General features: G+C 40.0%; 1 protein-coding gene across 40 annotated transcripts in view; it reads left to right on the top strand.

The window, feature by feature from the left end:
• ZNF536 (zinc finger protein 536) overlaps positions 1-17,766 on the top strand; it is a 658,276-nt gene that overhangs the window by 446,890 nt on the left and 193,620 nt on the right. For all 40 annotated transcript variants that reach the window (XM_053270773.1, XM_053270751.1, XM_053270753.1 and 37 more), the window contains 2 exons: positions 1,001-1,153; positions 10,234-11,808. In XM_053270773.1, coding sequence (XP_053126748.1) covers positions 1,001-1,153; positions 10,234-11,808 — 1,728 coding nt within the window. The remainder of the gene's footprint in view (positions 1-1,000; positions 1,154-10,233; positions 11,809-17,766) is intronic.

The following is a 17,766-nucleotide window of genomic DNA, read 5'->3' as shown; positions in this document are numbered from 1 at the left end:
AAATCATCTGCCCTCAGCCTTTTGTACTGCACTATCTCTAACACCCTTTGTTCAATATCTGTTGATTTACCTGCAGTGCTTCAAGAACATAACACAGGTGGTTAAAATATCAGGTTCAGAAGCTGGGGCAAGCAGATGCATGTTATATGTGCTCTCCCGCACATGTAACATGACTAGTTGTTGGGGTGTGAATGGATATGTTAGCTCTGGCTCCTGCTTTGCTTCTACATTGCTTTTCTTTGTCATTCAAAGAAACAAGAAGAAGTGACACAATTTAATTGTCACCGTGTCTTCCTAGAAAGATGTAACTTACTATAAAATGTGTACAGCCACAGGGTGTAACTTCAAAAATTACCAAAGACATTCGTCAAGATCCACAAATGGTCAAGCACTTCTAAAGCTCCTTGAATTGAATTATTTAAGCATGTGCTTAGCTGTTCTAATAAAACCAATAGGACTTAATTAATTAAGGATGTAAAAGTGCTTAATTTTGTCTGCATTGTGTCTATTTAAATGAGTTAGCAGCAGTAGTAGTGTTATTAGTATTCTCCTCAGCACTTAAAACTTTATTAAAAAGACTTTTGTTTTGTTCTGTGTATCTCTGCATATTGATTAACAATGAACCAGATTCAGGAAAGCAAAGAAATACTTTATTATTATTTTTTTTAAAGAAAACTTTTTTTTAGGATGAAAAAGTACTTAATAAGAACGAAGTAAAGGAAGAAATCAAACCAGCTGCTGACACAGCTGTTTCTTTTCTTGTCTAATTCAGTTCAGTATAAAGGTACCATATGCTGCTTAAAATGACGATGGGGAAGATGAAATAATTTAAGAGAATAACAAGAAAATACATGAATTGTCAGCATTCTGTCAGATTTAAAGAATGAAATAGACAGGTGTAGTATTGACATGTTTAGCTTTGTGTTGCGTTAGCAGTTTGAGTGAGAACAACTCCTTGACATGTGCTGAAGTGATGTGAGAATGTTCCTCTGTGTTTCAGACATCGGAGATGAAGCGGGGAGATCTGCCGGAGTCCAGCAGCCAGCTTTACTGAGAGACAGGAGTCTTGGGTCTGCTATGAAAGACTGTCCCTACTGTGGGAAAACTTTCAGGACATCTCACCACTTAAAGGTTCACTTGAGGATACATACAGGTGAGACGTCCTTGCAGAGCAGTGGATATCCTCTAGGTAGAAAAGCAAAGACCTTCCACTTAGGTCCTAGTGGAACATACTGGCTGAGATGTAGGGTTAGCACTGGCATTTCAAAAAAGTGGAATTCTAAGGGAATTTCAGGGATCTTCCAAAAATGAATAATCTGAGAATTTTTCAAGCCAAACAAATGTCTGCAAGGCAAGTGACACTTTTTGCAGGAGGAGGATTCCCAGGATTCAGGATTCAGGATTCCCAGATATTGTTGATTACAGCTCTCATCATCCCCCGTCAAAGGCCATTGCAGTTGGGAATGCTGGGAGTTCTAGTGAACAACATCTAGGAATCCCTGTTACAACAAACACTGGTCCACATTCCTAGCAAGAGACTATGCTGTGAATGAGGAAAACACCAGTTCAAACCTTACCTGCCATGTATTCACAAGGTGGCTTGGCAAACACTCTGTCAGATCACGGCCTGTTTTGCATCTGTTTGCATTATGGGGATAAAAATGAGAATTTATGTTTTAGGGACGAAGATGACGAAGATGACCAATTTGGCTATAGTATTTTTCATATTTTGCTTTTCAATGGATATCCATGACCTGAAGCTGATTGGAGCTAGATTAATGAAAGACGAAAAGAAGTGCTTCTTCATTGAACATGTCAAGAATGCCAGGGGATGTGCTGACACACATGTTGATGACTCCTAGGTTAGAGGCTCTAAAAGCAGGTTATTCCAATTCATGAAGGATTGGTCTCTCAGGATCATTATGAGCTGTGGTATCTGTATGGAACCTCTAGGTTCATAGGTTGTGAACCACTGAATACCAGTTGTTTGGGGAAAACTGCATGGGAGGATTATTCTCTTCATGCCTCTTGGGAGGGGAGAAAGGAAACTTTCCTCTTATAGAATCACAAGATTTGAAACTTGTTTCAAAAGCAGCAACATGTTGCATTTGTATTCTTAAAGGGCAAATGCAAGTTGTGGAAAAAGTATGGCCTGGAAGTACAATCTAGTGAAAGTTCAGTACTTTAACTCAACAGAGAGTTAGACATATAGTTAAATATCTGATTGAAATCAATGGCACTTAAAAGTGTTTAACCTTCAAAGTGCTTAATTTTGGCAGGATTGTGTCCTTTATATATCTGTGTTAATGTAAAATTGTAGATCGCCCTCACATGTATTATACTTAATGGATTACTTGAAAATGGCCAGATGCACTTAAAACCATTAATACTATTTATAATATTTTAATACAGGTAGCCCTCATCACCTGCGGTTCCGGCAACTGCGGTTTCGCATATCCGCAGTGCAAAAATAGGCTAATATTTGCCTATCCATGGTTGCGAAATGGCCAGAAATGACTTCCAGTGTCACTTCTGGCCACCATTTTAGAGCGCGGTGCTATATTGAGGCTTTCTGTAAAAACAACATTTCCCCCCGCTGAGAATCTGGCTGATTTGGATTTTCAGGGGCATTTCTGGAACTCTGCAGCCCTGGAGAGCAAGGTGCTGTGCCTTTTCCATTCCCATTCCCACTCCTTCCCACTTTTTAGTTATTTTCAGGCTCCCCCCCACGTTCTGAACCTAATCCCCCAATTCCCATAGAGTTGATGAGGATGCATTATTTGCAGTTTCCGTATTCACGCCTATAGGCGAGAACAGAACCTGCACAGATAACGAGGGCCACCTGTACTACATTCATGTCAAAAACAAGTGTTATCAGGATTTTTAGCAAGTCAACTAAGTTTATTTCTTCCCCCAATACACTGATGCACTAGCTGCAATTAAATTGTAACTTTTTAGTTTAACGGTGATGCTGATTGTGTATTCAGCACTCATGACTCATAATTTATGGAAAATAAATATGTTTTAGTGGATAGTTTCTATAAAAATTGTGCCCTAAAACTTAGTAACAAAATTACTCTAGGAAGAAAACCTGCCATTAAAAACAAGACAATGAATCCACAGAGGCATTATACAGTCTATGCAAACAACATTTGCAAAATATTTTAACAGCATAATAATATTAAAATAGTCAAAGATCAATTTCCATTAACTAAGGAACAAAGTATTTTAGAATAATAACAAGAATTCATTGAATGGAATGCAGTTACATATTATAAATAGCCATAATAAACAATGTGAGATCACCAATTACAAGGGTTATTAGAAATAAAAATTAACATCATATGCACTAGATGAGAAGGATAGAACTGGTAACCATTCTTAAACAAATGTCAAATTGGTAGCTCATAGTTGTTCAAGAGAACTGTTTCCTGCAATATACTCTATCATTATTAAAGTCTGAATCATATATCACTGAGTTATTAAAACCGACATTTTGTTGTGCTTCCACACTATAGTAACTCAGTTGGTATTTCTGGTTCTTCCAGCACCTGTTCGTTAGAAAAGACCTCAAGCAGTTCTGCAGAACTCAGTTTCCAATGAACACCTTAGTGTTTGAAAGACCATGACTTGCATTATTTTCTGATTATGCCAAACTCATAGCTTATGACTAACCAGGCTAAAGTAATAATAGTGGTGAAGAGCGGAAACTTCTGATTCCATATGAACCCTACAAAAGATCTTGTTTCTGTGGATAACTCATTTCTGACGTAAATAACAACCCATAACTTGCAATCCATGACTCCATTCTTGTTTCAGTGTCATTGATGACACCATCATCTTATCATAAGATTATTCCATTTGGTGGGAAGCTGTACTGGAAGTGCTTACACAACCAAAGCAAATAGTGTCAGGTACTTCTGTAGAGTATATTGCAGAAGGCATATATTGCAGAAGGCATGTCTTGATTCTGTACTCGGGAATACATTAATCATGTTTCCTGAGCCCACCCAAGGATGCTGTGCCATCTTGTATTACATTTCTGTTATGCCTTATTTCCATCATGGAACTCAAGGCAGCATACATGGGATTTCCTGGCAGTCACCCAGCCAGATACTGACCAGACTTCAACCAGCTTAGCTTCAGCAAGATGGCTGTATCATGTGGCCTCAGACCATGCCCCAAGACCCAAGGTTCTAATAGAAAAGTAAGTCAGTCAGTCAGCCAGCTTGGAAGGGTGGTATAAAAATTGAATGAATGAATGAATGAATGAATGAATGAATGAATAAGTAAGTAAGTAAGTAATAAGTTTATTGTTGTGACCACAGGTCATAACATAGCATTACATAAAAGAAGAAGGACAACATACCAAGAATTTACATCAGTTAGGTTGAGCTAAAACCAATCCTACATTTTGGAACATATACATTTCTTTCTGAGTTTAAAAGAAAGTATAGCAAAAGTAGCAACTTGACAGCTGACATGTGGAATCGCATCTGAAAGAAGATAAGTCAAACGTTCTGCATCTGACCCCTTAAGTTGATCTATCTTCAGTGTTCCCACCCCACCCCCAATCTCATCATAAATGGGGCAATAGAGTCGTAGTGGATGATGTCCCCCACTTGACCAGTGCCACAAGGACACGAATAGAATATAATTTAGTTTTGTAGTCCTCAGGTCCAAGGACTATGAGGTCTTTGGACCTGAATACAAGGTCCAAGTTGAACCCAAACCTGTTACATAGCAGTGTCAAAGTTTGATTGTTTAATCATTATTTTCAGTCAACGTCAAACAAAAACATGTATTGGGAGACTCCTGACTCCTGCTGCATGAGCGTCTCTAACATTAGTGCACAATGTTAGGTAGCTCCCACACGAATGCTTCCAAACACTTCCAAACGCTTTCAGACAGCAGGCACTCTTGCACAAGAGTGCAAATACATTGAGTTCTCCCCATGCTCAGGAAACGCTCTGTTAAAGTGGAAACACAACCCTGGCTCTCAAGGCCATCTTTCCATTGTAAAGTGCTCCTGGAAATAGTTGTGCTCGTGCGCAAGAACCCCTGCTCTTCTGAAGTGTGGGGACTAGTACAGGTTCCAGCACTATGTGCACACTGTTGTCAGAAGCCTACACACAGCATTAGGTGTCAAACAAAAATATTTACTGTGCCTGCCTACCTGCCTAGAGCTCTTTCTCTCCCATCTCCCGCTTTGTCTCCTTTCTCAAAATGGATGTGGTGCTGTTGGTGTGACTCACATACATTTAGGACCTGCTAGCTGGACAGGTGTTCTAGGTACAGAATTGGTCCATATCTTTATTCCCAAATAAAAGAGGTGCTTGTCCTGAAAATTGGTCTGGGTAACTTTAAACTGGAGTGAGACTATGGGATACTCTCTAAATTGAAATGGAATTAAATAAACTCACACTTTTAAAAACCAAAATGAACCTGACTAATGCCATTCTCAAGGAGCATTTGGCGAGGGCTGGGCTATATGAATAATTGAGGAAAATAGCATTGTGTGCTCTAAGAGGAGATACAATTTTGGCATTGAAAATCTTTCATTCTTACATTTCTAAGTTGAGCTCAAAGGACCTTCCTTTCATTTCTCTGCATTTCTCTGGATAATCCCATCCTTAACATTGTCGCCACTTGCCTTTTCTTGACTTAATGGCATCCCAAACTTTTGTTGAAAATAATTGATTGAATTTAAATTTCCTTAAAAGTTTAAGAGGTAATGTTACAGTATAAATTTCCTACCAAACACTAAGTAGGGAAATATCCATTAGTGAAATTAACTACAGTTCCTAGGTAGCTAACAATGTGGCGTATACAGTAGGGCATGGCTAATGAACACTGCAGTGGGTGATATTTCATTATACAAATTAATGCTCACATTTTAATGGGAAAGTCACATAATGAATCTCAGCTTCACTGACAGCAATTAGAGACACAGATTGTCCCCTTCTGGACAAGACACTGTTTAGCAATAAGCAGCTGTGTAAAAAGTCTTCAGATTTGCAACATATATATGCTTTGGGGGAATTGGTGTACAGTTTATATTAATGTACTGAAGCTTCAGAGCTAAGGAGCATCCATATTTATTTCTCCCAGTATTAACTATGTAAAGACGTGTGGAAAGACTAAATAAATATCTGAGATAGGATTTAAATTCAATTATATAGCTTTGCAAAAATTAAAACATTATTCTGTCTGTTGTGTGACAGAACAGAAGGTAATGTAAAAAAAAAGACTACAAGAGGATGGCATAATTGTATACCTTCTCTTTGTCTCTGGCTTGCATCTTTCTCCAGTACAATAGAAAGAGAGTAAAGAGACTCAGAATGCAACTGGTATTTCTGACAAACAGATGAACTATGTGGGGAACATGTGCATGATCCAAAAATAATCCCACAGAACCTTTGATATTCCATTTGGTTTCAAAAGTGTGAAGTGAGTGATTAGAATGATAAAAGAAATTACTGAGTAGGAAGAGGCATAATAATGAACTAATTAAACCGTACTGCAGTTCTTTGCTAAAATCTCCACTCTGCCATTGATAAAATAGGTTATCAATAACCACTCCATTGATTAAATAGCTGTTTAAAAAGGGGTGAAAAACCCTCTATGGTATTTGTATTAGAATACATTTGGAGAAACTATTATCTGTTTTTCATGATGCTTTTTTCAAATAAATATCTAGAAGTCTGGTTTCTGCTGTATGAAGCTAAACATCACTCCCAGCAGGACAAAAACACAATGTGTGGTGCCACCTCTGCTGTGGATGACACTTTTTTCATGTCAGAAAATTGGCTTCCAATTTCACGTCAATATGGGGGGCCTTGGAACTGATTTAGTGATGTGAAATAAAGGGCAGAAGTGGAGATTCAGTAGTGGGCAGAGGATGATTGCCATACAGTATATGTTACAACCATTTCTAATAGCCACAATATTTGCCAACTTTATACAGGACAAAACTGATCCTGTCACTACCTTGAACTGACCTTGGGTTGAGTTTAAGAAATGTAGACGTATCAAAAGAAAACCCTTCCTGCTGCTGATTTTGGTTAGTCTTGTAATCCCAGAAGCATTTTATACTAGAGATGTGCACAGAACTGGTTTGGAGGCCCTTTATGGGCCTCGGAACTGGTTCAAGCGACTGCCGGTTCCTCCAGTTCAAAGGCAGGGGGTTGACTTTAAGGATGGGGGAGGGTGTACTTCCCCCTCCCTCCACTTTCCCCCCACTGGCACTCTGTTTGCAAAGGATTCGTCGGAGCAACAGCGTACCTCCCTGCCGTCCCATTGCCTCGTCGGACCCTATGTCAGCAGAAGTACATGCCTGTGTCGTCCAAACCGACCAATGTCAGGTTGCCAATTTTTGGTCCCCTCCACCACCCTACATCCACTGCCCAACTTCAAATGTAGGTTACATTTGTGGTTGAGAGGAAACCTGATATTGGCAACCTGACATTTATAGGTTCGGATAACCACATGCTAGGATTGGAACTAGTGGCTCACACCGGGAATGCCCGCTCACCAGGAACTGATGGTTTCACTTCTGGCGTGTCATGTGAAGCCGCTCATTTAAAGAGTCAGTGGAATTTGCAAATGTTTAACTTTGGTTGGATCATGCCCAGTGGATTTCAAAGGTGATTGATGCCTTGTCTCTGGAAGAGCACATTTCTGTTTCTGAACTTTGGCGTTATATTATGCTTTTAGTTAAGGAACACTTTAAGCAATAGTCGTACAGTTTTCATAACTATCTGTTGTTGCTTAGGGCTGGCATGGCCATTGACTGCTTGGGACATATGGCATGGGCACCAGGTCTGCTGAGGGTTTGATGAAACCAGCTCACAAGTGTCATTGTATTTTAGCAACACCCAGGCAGGTAGCTCTTGCAGGTTTATTTACTTATTAACATGTAACATTTACACAGCCTTTCCATCAACATAGGAATCTCAGGGTAACCAAACTTTATCTGTCATAAAAACCTAAACAAAACACACTTCAAAATTAATGTAATACTGGTCATTGGTAATGAAAACAGGAGTAAGAGAATAATCTCAGAGGAGCAACCACTGATAAATTATTCCCCGGTTCAAAGAAATAGCACCATGTTATCCTGACATCTGTTCTGAGGCAAGGAATTCCACAATGTGGATGCCACAGGTTGTTCCATGTACCCACCCACTGCACATCAGCCAGTAGTAGGACATGGAGCAAGGCCTCCACATGAAGAATCTGAGCATGCAGATTAGATTCACTGAAGAGAGGAGTGAAAGTAACATGAAAGTGTTGTTATCCTGTTACAGGCTTAGCTAGGTTCTCCACCAAGGCAGGAAATTAGGAGCACAGCAGATCTTAGATGTCCCCAAGGCGAGAGCCAAGATGTTGGTCAGCACTAAATAGGGAAGTAAGAGCTGGGCATTACTGCTCCAGCACCTTCTTGCAGCAGACTTAAAGGTCTTAAAGGTAAAGTGTGCTATCGAGTCAGTCTCGACTCCTGGCACCCACAGAGCCCTGTGGTTGTCTTTGGTAGAATACAGGAGGGGTTTACCATTGCCATTTTCCACACAGTATGAGATGATGCCTTTCAGTATCTTCCTATATTGTTGCTGTCCTATATAGGTGTTTCTTATATTCTGGGAAACATACCAGCAGGGATTTGAGCCGGCAACCTCTGGCTTGCTAGTCAAGTCATTTCCCTGCTTGCACCATTTAGATCTTGGGAAGTCTTAAATTTGAAAATAAAGTACAAATCTTGGAGAATGTATAGGCTTACTGGGATGTTAACTTGCACACAAGTGCCATTTCTGGTTTTGTTTGAGGTGGGGGTGGGGAAGAGAGCAACAAACAATGGAATATTTTCAGGGCACAGTCCACAGATGGCTTGCCTTGGCATTTAGATCATTTCAGAGAAAGAAAACAAGAGAGAAAATAGTTCCTTGTTGTTAGGTTGCTTAGAGAAATAATTGCTGTTATTGACAAAGCACTATTAAAAGAAGCTTTTAGGACTGTCAGAGTTCTGTCTCTTTCAATGACTATTCCAGCATTCAGGTCTGCAAGGGAATCCTTGATTGCTAACAAGTGCTCAGTATACATTTAAATTCACATTTATCTCAACATATTTTCCCTTCCGGATGTATATGTGTAATTTTCTCTAAATATTTCACACATGTACTATGCCACCCAGAGTTCTTCTGAATCAAAAAGAGCCATACAAGTTTAGCACTCGTGTGTGTGTGTGTGTGTGTGTGTGTGTGTAAAAAAAAAATAATTCATGAGGATCACCTTATATGTTTTAGAATACTATTTAAGCCAGTCCTTACTCTGTTGAAAAGTGCTTATTAGAGGTAAATTACACATTTTACTACTGGAGCATTAGAGGTACCATTAGTGCAAATTTAGAGCACTACAAAAACGAGTAGATAATGTTAATTTCAAACACAGAAACTAAATATATTTTGTACCTTTTTATTACTCGTTTTCTCTTTAATTTTTATTGACTACCTTTTATCTTAACTATATGTTCTTACACGATGAGATTGTAATGCACCGTAATGGTATTAATATTTTATAGAAACTGTATTTATAGTTCTTTATTTGGAAACAATGCAGCAGGTCTGCAGATCTTTGAATCCTTCTGGAATGGTGCCCTCCAAATAATGATAAATTACTTGTGCAGAATGCCATTTGCTAATTATATCCATGATTTACTGCAGAGCAAGACTTAAATCATTCATTTCAGTCTTGCGTAACAGTGCCATAAAAATTTTAGGTTTAAAATGGTTTCCATGTGTATAATTTAAACAAATTTTAGTGCTATTGTATACACAAAAACATTGTAGTCATCCATTTGTTACAGACTTTGTCTCTTGCTTTACCCCCTTCCTCCCCCGACTTGTACTTTTAATGATCACTGTGGTGGAATAGTTTTGCTTCATTTTCATAATCATAGCTTTTAATTCTGCAGCAGTTTTGACATTCTTGGTTAAGGAAAATGTAGCTACCTATGTGTTCATAGCATGTCAGTCTTGAGTGGTTAGAAAGCCATTCTCTTTTTTAAAAAAATCTTAGAATTATTCTCCTTTAAGAAAGAAACTGGCATTAGAAAAATAATTAGCAGCTGAGTTTTGTTGTTTTGTGCTATTTTTGCTTTAGAAGGATAGATGTTGATTCCCCCACCCCACCCTGAAACTCAATTTAATATACCTATTTGTCTTTTGATAATTGCAGGTGAGAAACCTTACAAGTGTCCCCACTGTGATTACGCTGGCACTCAATCTGCATCACTAAAATACCACTTGGAACGACACCATCGGGAACGGCAGAATGGAGCTGGACCACTCTCTGGACAGTCTCAAAGTCAAGAACACAAAGAAGAAACATCAAGTAAAGGATCAATGTTCATTAGACCTGATGTACTGAGAGGAGCCTTCAAAGGTCTTCCTGGCATAGATTTCCGAAGTGGCATGGGATCTCAACAGTGGCCACCAGGAATGCTTTCCTCAGGAGATCATCCTGGCCATGCCATTGGCATGTCTTCAGAAGTATCTTCAGACAATATCAAGGGTTCTGACATATCTTCCAAAGGTGCACGCTTTTCTGAACTCGGCAGAGCTTATCACAGTATGGTTGGCAATGGCGTGAACTTCCAAGGATCCCTGCAAGCTTTTATGGACAACTTTGTCCTCAGTTCCTTGAAGAAAGAAAAAGAAATGAAGGATAAGGTCCTGTCTGATTGTCTTTCCACAAAACCTCTAGTTTCAGAGAGTGGTGAGGAAAAAGTATCTAATAAGCAGAGAAAAACAGAAAAATCACAGTATGAACCTCTTGACCTCTCAGTGAGGCCAGATGCAGCCAGTCTTCCAGGTTCATCAATTACAGTCCAAGACAATATTGCTTGGCATGGCTGCTTGTTTTGTTCCTTTACCACATCATCTATGGAATTAATGGCTCTTCATCTCCAAGCCAACCACTTAGGCAAAGCTAAGCGTAAAGACAGTATTTTAGGATCAACCAGAAATGGTAAAGACCAACCTAGAGAGGCTGTTGCTTCAGCAAATAAAGCCAGCTTGCTGCCAACTTCCATTCAGTCCAACAAAGATGCATCAGTCTCCAATCTGATTGGCCAAATGGACTCAACTTCTGAAAGAATGAACCAAGGGCTTAAGGAGCTGCAGGGAGAACAAAAGAATACCACTTGGCCTGGTCACATGGATTCCACTTTTTGTAATTTTGCAGCAGACTTCTACAAGCAGTTTGGTGTTTATTCTGGAGTTGTTGGAGCACAAAATTCTTGCACCACTAATGAAGATGACGTAAAAATACAACCTGAAGACGACCCGACCATGCTGCTTTCTGACTCTGTAAATAAAAGTGCTACTGATGACCTATCAGATATTGCTTCATCTGAAGATATGGAATCTTCTAAGGAAGAGATCCTTGATGATGAGGACATTGAAACAGAATCCGATCTGACGAACAAACAGTTGTCCAATCTAAACAAAGATGTCAGTGACAGAGGGGACAACATACAAGGCTCTGTTGCCTCAAAAATATCACAAGGACTTATATCACCATTGCCACCAACTTCCGAAAAGCAGTGGCACAGTCAGAATAGACTTTCCCCCCATGAAGCTGCACAAGGTGCATTGAAACCTGAACAAGTTCAAAGTCCACAAGTCCTAGAGAAGCAAGTGAACATGTTGTCGGTCCTAAGAGCCTACAGCTCTGATGGCTTAGCAGCCTTTAATGGACTTGCAAGTAGCACAGGAAGTAGTGGATGTATCAAGAGACCTGACTTGTGTGGTAAGTTTTAGAATCCTTCTTTCAGACCATTTCAGAGGGGGAAAAAATCACATAAAATTGCTGAATATGCCTAACCATGTTTGTTAGTAAATTCGGCTTTCAAAAATGTTCACACACACAAAAAATCATGGGACAAAATACTTCTTGGTTAGAAAGCATGGACCTCTGTTGAAATCAATGGTGTTTCATGCAGTGGTATGTGGCCTTTATATGTGGTTCAGGCCATTTTTTTAAAAAACACATCATGTAGTTTTTAATTAGATTAGCTGTTCTATAAGATGTTTGTACTTAAGATATGTGATCAGGACATCTGCTGTTTCATTTTTTATAAATCTGATTTTATTTTATTTTTTAAACTGATGTGGTAACTTGCAAACTTTTCAGCATTTGAACTGAGGAAAAACACCCGATGCTTTGCTAAGCCACAGCCTAGCTTGCTTCCCCAAACTTCTTTATGTTAAATTAGGGCATATTGAACATGCTCAACAGTGTATAAATCAAATAAAAAGCCAGTGGGGCTATTCCAGTATGTAGTTATCATACGTTTACAAGGCATTCAAAAATTTCTCATCCAACAATAATTCATTATTTTCAAAAATTAGATAGTGCATCATTTCGGTATCTTTACCAGAAATAATACAAGTACCAAATCACTTAATATGATAGCTGCAGATATTAAAATAAAAACCAGGTCTATCATTGTCTTTGACTCAGTTTGCTAGAGCCACTTTCCCCCAATGTACAATGATTTTTTGAGCCATCAAAGGGCAGGTTATATTATGCTGATTATTTGAAGCTAATGGGTTTTCCCTGTGATGTGGAGAGGTTCAACATGTGATGGGCACTTTGGCAAGGGAAATGTGTATAGCTTGTTGGAAGCATTGTTTTAGATACATCTATGGGCCAATTTGAACAATCATCACCTGACCCACCCCAACATGTGATGAGCTAGTGAACATATGCCCCCCTCCTCCCATCTGACACACCGCCCCTGCTTAGTCACGTGGTGGGCAGCATGTCTTAATTCTGCCTAAATGCACAATTAGAATACTACTGTAATGCAGCATTTTAGCTGTGCGTTAGGCACAGTTTGGAAATTCTGCCCCATGAATGTGCAGGGGTGTTGTGCTGGTAAGGGGGCAGAGACATGTATGCAATAGCTTGTCATTGCACATTGATCAGCCAGTGGGGAGATGGTCATCCAAACTGAGCCTTCAGCACATTAGATCCATTGTATTTCCACTACCGGTGATTCCAGCCATTCATCATGTGATGGAGAATGTGGTTGTCTTAAGCCCTTTTTGTTTACCATACTTCTTAGTTAAGACACCTTCTCCTCTATCTCCATCTCCTATATGACTCACACCATGCAAGCCTCACAAATCTTCCCCTGATTTTTGAGGCTTGGTGGGCTTCTCAACCCTGAATTTTCCTACCCAGTGCTCATTGGACCCCTTTGTAAAACTCTCTCCCCGCCACCATGTAACTTGTAATGCAGAGGCATTAAGAATCACACTTTGGAGCGTGTAAATCCATCTTTTAATATCATCCTCTGTTGCTTTCAAGAATAGAAAAGGACTGCACCAAAAGTGCCAGACTGAATTAAAAAACACCAGTTTATACTTTGCAATAATAATTACAAATGGGAAGGAAATTTTAAAAGCTCCCTTAACCCACTGATTAAATTAATGCCACATGGTAGTGGTACCCAAAGGCAACTTGCAGCTGATTCTGAAGCTCCAATTCCTCTTCTCTGAGGGGTGTACAGTTTGCAAACACAGGTTTGCTGTGTCCATACTTTACACACCTTTCTAGAGGTACACCTAAAAACGGAATATGTGACGTGCTCCTAAGACTTGCTGCATGAACACTGAAACACTCACACTTTGGATGGGACATACCATCTGCTGTGTCAAGGCCGTACCACACGCAGCAATGTAATGCTGCTATTGCAGGCTGCTGTTCCCCAGGTCAGGATGCGTGATGGGCAGAAGCGCCAAAGCCCACGGCCTAAGACCGGTTAATTAACCAGGGGAGGGTAAGTGCAGCTTAAGCAGAATTTAGTGTGTATGTGTGGGGAGGGAGAGAGCAGAGCCACACCTCGCAACTTTGAGCCTTTCGCATATCAAGGCCACCCACGCTGCACAGCTCAAAAATATACTGGGGTGTTTATTCAAGAAAATGTGGTATCGCCGATTTACTAAATTGGAGCTTATTGCGTCAAAGCAGAGGTCTGTGTTGCAGATTTTTTATTTTTTTTTAATCAAATTACAGTCAATGCGGGAACAATGTTTCATAGAGTTATTTTTCCTATTTATTTTCCACTAAGGCCTTGATGTAGGAATGGGGCGTGGGGGGCGAGGGCGGCATGGAGGGAGAGGCAGTAGCATCTTTCCTATTGCTAGACATCTGGCAAACCATCTCAAGGGCATTCAGAAAGCCACCTAGAAGGTGACTGTTGGTGATCTAAACTAACATTCACCTGCTGGACACTTGACATCCCAAACGCCAGGTCATAGATACGTGCTATTTCACTGTGTTTTGCAAGCCAATGTATATGTCTAACTCACAATATACAGACCTGCCTGTGGAATGGCTGTGAACTGGAAATTGTGTGTCGCTCCACATTCTGTAGCAATAACTATGCGGTGCAAAGAATGTTTTCCAAGTTGTCAGAGGAAAAAACAAGCCCTCTCTATGGGATTTCTGACAGTTTGAAAAATATTGACAGCTGCTAATGTTATGCAAATGAAAAGTCCCACATTCCCTCCTTTTAATAGCTATCCAGCATCGTGGTTATAAAAAGAGGACTGCTCCCCAACATCTAAAATTTAAATTTCCCCAGTTCCTAATTTCAAGGCAAAACTTGTGTTAAAAGTTTTAGAACTTTGTACTGATTTCATGGAATCCTATTTAATAGTTATATCTATAGATCATTATTATTACTCTTGAAAAGAAATTTCACTATTATTGTGCTTCCATCCTTCTAATGAGTCAATAATAATTTCATAAATTGCTGCATTCATTGAAGTTTCATAAATTGTGCCTTTTATCTGAAATACTGTATAGGAAACAGCAGCCCTGCTAGGTTGGCTTTCCTGTTTTGAATTCACTGCAGTTGAAGTTCTCTTCTTTCCAACCCCTCCAAAAATTGATTGATCTCTTTACCCTTAGTTTGCACCCAAGTCTTTAGGGTCCCCTACATAGTTGTATTACACCTATTCTAAGAAATAATATTGTTAGGTCACTTTGAGATTGCCACCAGTTTGCTTAGCAGACTGTACCAGTGTTTGAAAACAGATTAATGTAAGCTGTCCCCTAGCATTATGATTTGACTTGTGATGGGAAATTCCTCTCATTTTGGAATAACTTTGTGATTTACAACTGAGCAAGATTTTATTCTTTGTCCTGATAGGGGAGAAGCAGATTGATGAAATCTGGTCTTGACAGCTGACCTTGTGGGAACAAGCATGAATTCCCCGCTTTACTAAGCAGGGTCTGCTCTGGCCTGCTTTTGAATGGGAGACTACATGTGTGAGCATGTGATACTGAGGATTTTAGCTGCTATCTGCAATCTTGTTGTCTTACCTGTTATGAAAATACCCTTAGGGGATGGGGCCATTTTGGGAAGAGCATCTGTATGCGTGCATGCAGAAGTTCCCAAGTTCCCTCCCTGGCAGCATCTTCATGATAGGGCTGAGAGAGACTCCTGCCCACAACCTTGGAGAGGTGCCTCTGGTCTGTGCAGACCAGGGCTGCTCATCTTGGGCTCTCCTGCAGATGTTGGCCTACCCTGGCTATTGGCCACTGTGGCTGGGGATTATGGGAGCTGTAGTCCAAAAACAGCTGGGGGGGGGGCTAAGTTGAGCAGGCTTGGTGTAGATAATACTGAGCTAGATGGATCAATGGTCTGACTCGGTATCAGGCGGCTTCCTATGTTCCAGTGTTCCTCTTTCAGGAAGCTTTACTTGTGATCTGTGGCTGGCTGAATTGACCAGTCACAATATATGTTTCCTCAATGGATGGCAGAAGGCACCAGTCTGAGCCTAGACTGGCTGTTCAACCAGTAGTCACAAAGCATATTCCCAGACCAATCACTTCAGTTATTGTTCATAATGTAAATATCCTAGGACTGGAGAGGAGTGTGGATTGGAATGGAACTGTTGCTTCACATTGTGAGTTGCATGTAGAGAGTTTGGACTAGCGGACTGTTGGAAAGTTACTAATTTAGACATTTTCATTGAAATATACCAGATATCACTAGACCCAGGCAAATCTTATGGTGCTATTATGTTCGTCCTTTGAAACCTATTTAATGGACCCTTTGCCATTTTGAGTGAGTGCCTTTTTGCTAAACCAGGTTCAGGTGCTATTGGACTAGTGCATTGACAACACTCAGGGCACTTCACATAACAGATCAGGTGTGCCTACAATACATGGAAATGATATATACCTCCTTTTTCCTCTCTGTGTATATGTTGTAGAGAAGTGAGTGGGTCCCATCAGCCAACATATGTATACCCAGTGTACATATGATGAACGGCAGATGAAACACATCATAAGGTTAATGTGCATGCTCATTGCAATGGTTGAAGTGACCCAGGTTGGTTTCATCCCTGGCTAAGTGAATTTAGGAAGGGAACATAGCTCAGTAGTAGACACCTGTTTGCATGCATAAGGTCCCTGATTCAATCCCTGGCCTCTCCAGATTTGACTGGACTTTTCCAGGTAGGACTGGAAAAGTCCCTCTAAAACTTTGGAGAAATGCTTCCAGTCTGCGTGGACTGGAATGACATAAGCGTAGACAATACTGACCTAAGTGGGCCGATGGTCTGACCAAGTTTAAGGCAGCTTCTTATGTTCATATGTATGATTGTAGACAGAATCAGTTTACCTAATAATAATAATTCTCTGGCTTAGTTAAGAAGTACAAAAAAGTAACTGGGAATATTTATCATCTTATCATCTTCACTTCCATTTTATCACTGACGTTTTGAGTTATCCCATTGCCACTATGAGCATAACATGTGAATGATTCACCTAGTATATGTGTGATTTTGATGATACAGTCTGTAGGAATGTTGCATTAATATTGATTTTGTGTTTTAACCTCCCCAGTTGAATTAGATTCTCCCACCTCAGTCAAAGCTTTCAGACTCCTAGTAGTCACTAGTCTATCAAGACAGTCATTTACTCGACTGCTATTGGTGTCCAAGATGTCACTTTCTGGCCAACATCTAGACTAATGAAGTGCTTGTATAATGAACAAAGTGTGCTAGTGCAAGGAGATCACGTAGCTGTGCTAAATCCCAGAAATTCTCAGCATTCTGCTTTTGCACTATTGCAAAAATAAAAAAATAAAAAATTCACTGCAAAACATTTGAGGTGGGTCACAGGTTGTTCACTTGTTGCACTGGTGCGACACTATCTGGAATGCAGACTACTGCTAGTCTAGTCTACTGCTAATCTAGCTTAGCACAACACATTTGCACAGCTGCTTTGTCCGTCTGGATGTTGGCTTCCATTTTTGGAGATCATGATCATCTCCTCACATTCATACATTCACCTGCTCCATTGGCATAAGCAACATTCTAGGATGGATTGCATTATTAAGGATTATGGCTTTATTCTTGTGGTGCATATGCTTCTTTCACATGTTGCACTGTAAAATATCAAATGACCAGGCTTGGCTTTATGCGTGTGTATCTTTGTTTTTTGTACCCGATTTGATGTATCAAGCTATGTGTATAGCATTTGTGAAGCAACCTACCTCTGTTTTCACACACATTTCATTCTCATATATCACCGAAGCAGATACAGTCCATTTTGACAGCTCCCAAATCATGTCTGTGTCATGTAAAAGTAACACAGGGCTAAATAGCAATGAGCTGGTGTGCTGGTAGCCAAGGTCACTCTAGGTTTCTCCACCTGCCTTGAAGACTGTCTTGTCCTACATTA

This window comes from Hemicordylus capensis, chromosome 9 (assembly GCF_027244095.1).
Source record: "Hemicordylus capensis ecotype Gifberg chromosome 9, rHemCap1.1.pri, whole genome shotgun sequence".
In the NCBI taxonomy this organism is placed as follows: Eukaryota; Metazoa; Chordata; class Lepidosauria; order Squamata; family Cordylidae; genus Hemicordylus; species Hemicordylus capensis.
This window is presented reverse-complemented; position numbering and strand designations above follow the sequence as displayed.